General features: G+C 37.3%; 1 protein-coding gene across 7 annotated transcripts in view; it reads right to left on the reverse strand.

Moving 5' to 3' along the window:
- Positions 1-10,000, reverse strand: part of FOXP1 (forkhead box P1) — a 684,561-nt gene that overhangs the window by 37,293 nt on the left and 637,268 nt on the right. For all 7 annotated transcript variants that reach the window (XM_027864125.1, XM_027864120.1, XM_027864124.1 and 4 more), the window contains one exon: positions 8,223-8,310. In XM_027864125.1, the coding sequence (XP_027719926.1) occupies positions 8,223-8,310 (88 nt within the window). The remainder of the gene's footprint in view (positions 1-8,222; positions 8,311-10,000) is intronic.

Here is a 10,000-nt window from a genome sequence, read left to right on the forward strand (position 1 = left end):
ACACACACACACACACACACACACACACACACACACACACACACACCACTGGGGAAGTGCTTTAAAAATTTACAATGATTTTTATGTATTTTATTTCATCAGGTGCCCACAACTAAATAAATTAAACATCTCTACTCTTTTACTATGTTTGCAATCATTAGAGTAAGAGAATATGGACAACATCTTTAGTAAATATATGTGAGTACCTTCAGAAGCACAAATTCCCATGGAAATAGGACAGGGACAGATCCAGTAAACACATTAAAATAAATACACTTGCCCTAGTCAATGTTCAGTGGGTGGATTTTTGCAAAATAATTTAAACGTCAATGTGCCCATTTCTAGGCAAAAGTAGATGGAGTATAGGCATTTAAAGAACATTGACAGAGCTACAAACAGGATGATACGTTTGGATAGCACGCTGAAAACCAGTATTTATGATTTTATTTAGCAAGACATATATACACATATATACATATGTACATATATATTGTATTAGCAATATTTATATAACACATAAATATTAGCAAGCCAATATTTACATAAAGTATAAATATTTTCCTGACTGGACTACTGTTTCACTAACTAGATGCTTCATTCTCAGCTGTGCCTCACTGAATCCTGCCTACTTTGGATGCCACCCTCCTCCTCTTTGAAGCTTTTCTTGCTCTCTCATCCAGATGTTAGTACTTCCTCTTTGTCCTCTGCTTAGCTGTGTAAATGCTGTATTCTTGCGGTAAAACGTAAGCGCCATGAAGGCAGGAACACTATGTCATTTTTAGCTTTACATCACCAATACCTAGCATGAAGTCGTAACAAAAATCTACTGTTAAACTGAATTGTCATTACAGGAGGCACCTTCTCATGAAGAAATAATTGAAGAAGGTGGAAGCCTGGTAAAGGTGGCATACTACTCAACAGCTTCATGAATAAGCAAGTGTGACTCTCTTGGAAGAGAAGGGAGAACAATGCATTACACTTTCAGAACTGGGCCATGAATCAGTTCTCCTGCCTGCTGATTTATTTTGGGCCCTCAGCACAGGCAACAGCTTTTCTTTTTTGGCTTAGCTAGTTCATTTTCCTTCTATCATTAGGGCCTAAAACTGGATTTAAGCTGTATTGACTAAGTTAAGGAGTGGAGAAAAGTTGGCACTGTTGGGACCATACTGATCATCTTTCTTTGCAGGAGAGAGAGCTCTATCATCCTCTTCAAAGCTAAAAACTGAGGAATTAAAAATTCATTCTTTTAAGTAGGAAAAATTTGGCTCAGGCTCATTCAACTAAGCCATTTTGTATGTGGTCATATGGACTAAACTCTATGTCCAATTTGGTCAATGTCACTTATGGGGTATGGGTGGAGACTGTGCATTTAAATGAATGCAGATTTCTGTCTGTACTGAATTAGTAGACTAGGTGAACATGGTTTTTACAAGCGGAAGATCACTTATTTTATTTTATAGAATTTTCAAGCTAGAAGAGGGTCATTTCAAAGGGAAATAGAGGTTTAAAAAGGCTGTGACTTGCTCATCGTTAGCTGCACATTAGGTAGATGATCTGCACACAAGCCTAGCTCTCGACTTCTGGTCCAATATTCTTTCAACTACACTAGCCTGTTTTCTAGGGAATTAAAATGCATGTGAAAAATAATACACTTTTTGGCTTTCAAAATTGCCATGAATATACAAATGCGTTAATCCATTTAAAAGGTAACATATACAAGGAAGGTAAACATAGATCTCCCAGGACAGAAAAACTAGAGCAACAGTATAATCCAGAATAAATAAGAGGGGAATTCATTTGTCAAAGTGAATATTTACCAAAAATTTATTTCTGACCTAGTCAATAAAACTAACAATTAAAAAAAAATGGATCTCCCACACTTAGTCACAATGAACATTTTAAAATAACTTCCGTAAGCCCTTCTAGAATGCTCAGGTATTGGACAACACAGGATTCATTTCCCACCAATCTAAATTTTTCCTTACTTTTATTGTATTCTGTCACCATCTTAACATTCCTTACATGTTATTGTTAAAGATTCTCTTGACATTTAAAGCAGACACACACTAATACTCAGTCATAGTCTAGGAATTCTAACGCTCATGTAGTTAGACAGCATTTTAAATTATGAAAAATAAAGTCTCTCTTGGTTTTTAAATGCAAGACACGGGAGTGAAAAATCCCAAGAATTTTTCCCCTCTTTTTCTCCCCATTCTTTGGTCACAAAGCAGTTGCGATCTAAAGGCACCGTGCTATTAGCACTTCCCCATCATTCATTGGAGATCACTCAGAAGAAGTCAGAGGGGCTTGGCAGGCCACTGATGTGAGGAAGCTCTCATCAACATTGCCCCAAATGGGGTTACAGAGGTCTAAAAATGGATACTATTAGTGGTATTGTCAGAAATGGGTTTGATTACAAACAGCATCGTTTAAGGAAGAAGTTATTTTATGTAAAATAAGTACTGTAATTGGTTTGTGATGATTTTAATGCCTCATTTTGCCATCAGAACATGTATCATTTTCTCCTTGCTGATACTTCACTCTAGCCTACAATTCTTAACGCCAAGATAGTCAGGAAGGCCTTATCTACAAGTCTATTTTTGGCCCTTTAAAGTGGATAGAACACTGAGTTTCTAAGACCCTAGGTTACCCATTTAATCATCATGGAAGCAGAGATATAGGGAAGGTGACAGATGCTATGTAGTACCTCTATAAGCTGCCACTAGGATCAGTTTTTAAACTTTTCCACATTCACTCGAGACAAAAGGGAAAACCACGAAGTTGTCCCTTCTCCCTACTCACTGAGGAGTCATCTAGCATAACGGGTCTTTGATTTTGTGTCCCTCGTGGGCATAACTCTGTTGAGACCATAACATGCCTCAATTGTTAACATGTGTGTGTATATGTATGTGCATGTATGTGTGACTTTCAAAAACAAGTGGAAGAAATTGATAACAACCAGACTCAGTAATGATTTCAGAATGACAGTGTGGTCACAATGTAGATTTAATCTCATTAATAATAATAACAATGATAACTAGTACTTATTTTGTGCCATAAAATTTTGCAAAGAGCTTTACAAATAATATCTCATTTGATCATTACAACAATCCTGTGATGTAGGTGCTATTACTATTCCCATTTTACAAACAAGAAAACTGAGCTATATAGATGTTAACTGACTTGCCCAGGGTCACTCAGCTAATAACTATGGGATGTTGGATTTGAACTGATGCCATTTCTGACTCCTGGTCTAGCATCTCTCTCTTTTCTGAGCTACTTGGCTCTCCAATGCTATTATTAGTACTCAGGAAATATAGCTATGCCACTGGATTTTGAGCTTTGTTTTCCATTTTTCAGGTCTCTCATTTATTAAATAGGGTTAATACTCCCTTTCCCCTAACAGTAACCAAATTAGTCTTTGCTGACACCATTTTTATTTCTCTCAAAACTTTAGCATTGTTGCTTAATAATTTGCAGAGGAGAGCTAGTGGCCCATTTTATAAACAGCAGTGAAGGCCATTTGAATTTGTACAGGAGATTTTGCCAAGGAAAGTGGACTGGCTAGAGGAGCATTATTAGTGCTCTAAAGCCCATCTTTTTGTTTTTTTAAGGTAATAGCCATACTAAAAGTATTTTAAGGGTTGTCATTTCGGAGAGGGATCAGACCCTGAGGGCATACCTGGGAACAATGGTGAAAGGTTGAGAAGAAGCCATTTAGGCTGAATAGAAGGAAATACATCCTAACAATTAGAGTTATCCAAACAGAAAACTGTACTGCCATGAAAGTGGTGGATTCTCCCTCAGAAGAGAAACTCCAGCAAAGGCTCTCAGAAAGGGATGTGTGGGAGGATATCTGTGTCCAGGGCTGGGGCAGACAAGATGGCCCACTAGTCACTGCCTGCCCTGAGATTCTGAGAATCACTAACTGATCTGGGTATGATCACATGGAAACCTTCAGGGCCAAAGAACTTAGTCATTCCCTAAAGAAAAGCCTAAATATTCCTAGCTATTTCCTAAGGATGTCTCTTTCTCCCTTAATGCAATTATTCCAAACTTTTTAGGACTTTACCACACATCTCTCTTAAAAGTTTCAGGTGACATAAGAATTTTTTCAAATTCTGATAATTCCAGTTCCCTTTATCATGCCCCTGGAGGAGCTTTTTGATACAAGTCTGGCACTTGCGGTGTGAGGCTAACCTTGGGACAGAGCAACACATCTGACCATCAGAAAGTAAACAAGGGAACACCAGTGGCAAGCAGGGAAATACAGAATCGGGTAACAATTTTTGCCACTACCTGGATCCCAATGCCACCTTGACAGTTCATCACTTGACTAAGTGCTCATTAAGGAACCAGATCCTTTCAACTCTTTCCTTGTCCAACAACTTCCACTGCAGCTGGAGAAGCAAAAAGGTTTATACAATTTCAAACACTGACACCCTCATTCAGCTAGGTACTTAGCATTTTTCCCATCCCCTCAGCCCACTTTATAGTTTTCTGCTCAACTATGTGTGAGGAAGGGAGGGGGAAAGCTGCCAGATTATCAGGTGTTTCCTGGCCTTTTCTTTGAGTTATTTTTATTTTTATTTTTTTATTCATGTCTTCTGTTTTCCCTATCTGGTCTCTACTCATGTGCAAAATGGGGGTAGTAGGCCATGAATGACAAGAATGGTCTTAAATAATGACAATGGTGGCAAGTTGCTTTGGAAATTCTACATGTTCTTTAAATAGATTTACTGTTAAAAGGCTTTGATGAAGATATAATCACTTATCCATATGAGAATGAAATAACTCACAAAAGCATATAGGTAGAATCATCTGAGGCTAGAAGGAAGGCAGCCCTGAAATATGTCCCATGTCCTGAACGGAATACCCTATGGTATATGTATTTGAGGTTATTTCTTTTTATGCTTTTCTCCATAAGAAAATATTCTGTAAATACCCTTATATACTTTCCATCTGCTAACTTCCTAATCTTGCCTTTCTCTTATAGAATCACAAAACTTTCAATCTGGAAAGACCAGCAGAGACCACCTGGTGTAACACCTTCATTTGGTACTCATAATCACGGCTCTGTAATTTCATCATGGGAGGAGGAGTGAAGGGGTAGTAAAGAGACTATTCTCAGGTGTTGCTGGACCAAGTAAACCAGTTTCTGGCCAGACTGGTGAAGAACTCTTGGGTGTTCACCTAGACAAGATATGGATAACAAGTGAGCAGCCCATTTCCAGGCCATACCCTGAGCCATTCTAGCTTAGGAGAACCTTCCACATCTCGACATAGACAGAGGAGGATCAAAGAAAATGTAGACCTAGAAAGATGAAATGATTTTCCTTAAATGACAGTTAAATTTTGAAAGAACCCAGACTAGATGAAACTTCTTTTGTCCGGATACCAGGCCTGAGACCTTAAGGAACTATTTATCCAATGGGTTACCATGTAGTTTCCATTTCTTGGTTTTTTTTTTTCCGCCTATCATCTGAATGGACCTTTTTTTTTTTTTTTTTTTTGCAAGGCAATCAGGGTTAAGTGACCTGCCCAAGGTCACACAGCTAGTACGTGTCAAGTGTCCAAGGCCAGATTTGAACTCAGATCCTCCTGACTCCATGAATGTACCTTTTTAGAGTATTCACCAGTGTTACACAAAACCCACTAGAACCATACTATCCACTACCACTTGTGAATCACACATTGTTATTATTCAAAGCTCTTGGCTGTGGTTTTTACTTGGCTCTTCTTGTCCTACCTGCTTTGGTTGGATTATTAAACTAGCTCTAGGCTCTCTCTTTCGTTCATCTCATTAGCAGAGATAAGCAAAATACTTGAATCCAGAAAATGCAGCTCATTTACTATGACTCTCTTCACTTCCCCAAACAGCTCAGAATAAAGTAGTCCACATGTGGAAGCTTTTAGTGTGACAGGGAGTTGCTAAAGAGGAGTACCAACAATCATAAGGGCTAAGCATGCTTCCTAGCTCCTTGTACAAAATATGGCAGCCCCGAGAGGGTGGAAGGGCGATAATCATAGGGGAAGTAAAGAAAGAGCTAATCATGTTCAGAAGACTGGTAATGAACGAGATACAAGAGCAGTCAGGGTACCTTACTCCACTTGCAACAGCAAATAAAGGAAAAAAAATGCTATTAGTACAATCGTTTGTTTTTCTGACCTGCTTGGCATCACTATATGATGCAGAATTGTTCAGATTTATATAAGAATTTTCCAGTTTTTCATTTTCTAAAGAAATTGAGTCCATTAGAATTAGCCCCCTTTTCATAAATGTAACAAAGTCCTTTTAGTTTAAATACTAATGAAAGATACTTCTTTGAAAAATTACACAATGGTAAATTTAATGGCCACAAAGAAATCAAAGCTCGCTAAAAGTTTGTCTGTAGGGTGTAAAGTCACCACAGTCACTACTGTCCTCAAGGTCTGGAATTCTTTCCATCTTCATCTCAGTTCCTGGCTTCACAGGCTTTTTTTACATCTTAGCTAAAACCCTACCTTCCACAAGAATTTCTCCACTAATGCTTGTGCTTTCCCTCTGTTTATGAGCTCTACTTAATCAGTGGATTGATCTTTTATTTGTATATAGATGTTTTCATGTTGTCTCTCCCATTAGACTGGGAGCTCCTTTTAAGAAGACTCTCTTTCTTTTGCTTTTCTTTGTGGCCCTGGCACTTAACACAATGCCTGACGAATATGAGGTGCTCAATAAATGCTTTTTGACCGAGTGACTGGAAGGTAGTGGAAGTTAGAAGAGCAAAAAGAATCATAGCACGACTAACTGAAATCCTAACATAATCCCCAATCCTCAATTTTGACCAATAGCTTCAGCTCTTCACCATCTAGTTCTGAATCAGGACGTCTGACAAGTAACAGAGATAAGCTCCTAATAACGTTCTACCTCTTGTCTTCACCCATTCTATTTGAAAACTGATTAAATGGTAAACTACTCTAAAAGGAGTAAGGAAGAGAAGCCAGAGCAGCAGCAAGGAACCAGGACAAGATGGAACCAGATGATCAGTGCATCAACTACCAAAGGTTAAAACAACCTCAAGTTGGTGACATGGAATGATTCTGTGAACCATAACAAATCTGTATACCAATTGAAGTATGAGCCAAGTATCAACTAATCCATGTTATTAACTAAATGTGGGATAATTATGAAGTAATAAACACTAAAATCAAGAGCAGGCAAGTAGTATTTCTATAAAAAAATGGAAACAAACAGTCCAAGTTGCTTTAATTAAACTGTATCAGCATAAGCATGAAAGACAATTTGTTCATTTCAACCTCCCAATAAAACTGAATTTTTTTGTTTTTTACAGTCAAGAAATGTATTAGAGTAACATTTCACTAAAGAGTTTGGATAAGATTTTGATATTTTACTATTGGGCCTTTAGTTTTAATATATAACTGATACTGCATTAAGTTTAGACACTGCTCTGAGTGATGCTACAATCTTAACTGGCTCAGAAAACGTTAAAATTTGGCAAATATTTAAGCCAAGATAGTCACTGTAAGATAAGTTGATAACCAATTTTAAAATTCCTTTCTGTCTTGAAGAGTCACAACAAAAAAGTTTGTGTGTTTTTTTGCTGATTTTTTTCTCTGCAACTATTTGAAGCTGTAAATGACTTAACTCAGTAAAATTCCAAATGTAATTATCTTCTGTACTTAGCCCAGGGCTTTCCATATATCTCCGCACTGCTGTCTTGCATACAAAATAGGCTTTTCGATGGCTGCTGGTAACTATATAATGTACAACATTGTTTTAATTTCCCCTCCTCTGCTAACCTCTTGCCTACACACATACGAGAGTACGCATAAATAAACACACACACACACACACACACACACACACACACACACACACACTATTCCCAAGCTCCAATTTCTGCCCAGATCAGGCCTGTTGTAGGCAGTTTGAGAATCAGCTAGTAAGTGAGAGAAAAGGAGCTCCTGCTACTTGACCGCAGATAATCCAGAAAATGGATAATTGAGAGATGGTTGCATACATATAAATATACTTTAAAAATTAATATTGTACTTTAGAAAATAGAAATGAGACTAAATGTTCTTGAGGGTTTTTAAAAATAACAATAGGTTTTGAAATCTCCTGTTCCATCAATAATGAGTGGACCAGAACTCATTACAGCACTGTAAAGATTTGGAATTTGATTAATATTGAGGTAATATTAAAATAAATGTTCTTTTACCTGGAGTTCTAACTGCTGTACAACCTGCATCTGTACTCTACATTGAGCTGTACTTCTATCGTCCAGCGCATGCTCATTGTTGAGATGTCTGCAACAATACACAGAAAATCAGTAAGTGAAATGGACAAACAGAAAGGAAAATCATTAGGAAGGGGTGTCATCAAACTGTTGATTCTCTGGCCCACGCCCCAATCCCTCTACTGGTGCATGGCCTGCCTTGCTGGCCAGCTGATCACCACTGACAACTTTTTTATTGTGTTACAACTCATTGAGAGAAACTTCCTTGAAAGAAAAATCCTACCGAGCATGTGTCGGCCATTTACCCTGCTGAAAGGAAAATTAAGGGGGAAGTAGGGGCCACACTTTAAGACTACTTAGGTGGTCATTAAGTACACTGCAGGCTAGAGTAAAAAACAATGCAGATTAATTGTATATGGGAGACCGGTTATATAAATGTGCCTCTAAGGAAGAGTCTTATAGAATTAATGGGTCACATTTTAATTATGTATACATTTTAATGCGTAAAAGTGAATGTAAAGAAAAATTTGCTCAAGAATGGGAAATACATTTTAATCACATGGTATATGAAACATGAATGAACATATGCAAAAAAAAAATTATACCATTAAAGGAAAAATAAAACAACGAAGCATGATTTCGGGAAAAACAAAACAAAACAAAAAACAAATCCATGCTTGAACTCGAACACAAATTTAGCACATCTCCTGAACCCAGTTCATTTTACCATTTTCTTATATGAGTGAAGTCAAATCTTAATTATTCAGGGGCTGGTTAGCCAGGTTAAGGATATCTGGGCCTCATGTGGCTACTTCTCTGATTATGCCTACCCCCTTCCTGGCTATTTCCCTATTCATTAGAACTTCCAACAGAGAAAAAGTAACAAAGCAAAACTCAAATTAGTCCATTTTTACTGTCAGCAGAGACTCTGACATAAGGTTTGGTGAAGGAAGATTGAAATTAGTGGCTAAAATAAAATTTGTGAATTATCAGTAGATCCCATATACCTCATCATTATGGATAATGAAAAGCAAATTATAAAATGAGCTATTTGTAGGTCTGCTATAACAAACAGAGAAGGTAGGAAGGCCTGTCCTTGTTATGCACTGGCTGTGTGATCCAGGGTGAGTCACTTAACATGGTCTCAGGGTTCCAGGCAATTCTGTGACTATAAATGACAAAGAAGTTGCTGACTTGCATTGATGGAAGTTTCCTGCTCCTGGGAATCCCTATACAAATGAAACTACAGGCCTAGTCTCTACCCCTACAAATAAGGTGTCATTAGATTTTAGACTAAAACTTTTTATTTGAATTTTAAAATAAAACAATGATGTGAGGAAGATATGAGCAGGGGGGTCTGAACAGGAATAGAATTGATAGGATTTGATGACTATCATGTATGTCAAAACAGCCTGGTTACATGGTTCAATTCATCAACAAGCCTTAATTTAGTACTAATATTATGCAGTTAATTGTTCCCAAGAAATGAAATCATCTAAATACTAAAACTGTCCTCTTAAATATAGAAAATACGTCATAATTCGTTAGCAGCTTATACCATCCAAGTGCTTAATACTGGCTATTTCTCATACATGGAAACTGTGAACAAAGACATTTAACCACAAATACAAAATGAATACAAATTCTACAGATATTAATACTCATTTATATCTGCAACAGAGTAATTCAGAACCATTTCAAAAGGAAACATTATGGTGTATTCCATTAATGTACTGCCAAGATAACACCTCAAATCTATA

Source organism: Vombatus ursinus, unplaced genomic scaffold, assembly GCF_900497805.2.
Source record: "Vombatus ursinus unplaced genomic scaffold, bare-nosed wombat genome assembly UNPS02014773.1, whole genome shotgun sequence".
Classification (NCBI taxonomy): Eukaryota; Metazoa; Chordata; class Mammalia; order Diprotodontia; family Vombatidae; genus Vombatus; species Vombatus ursinus.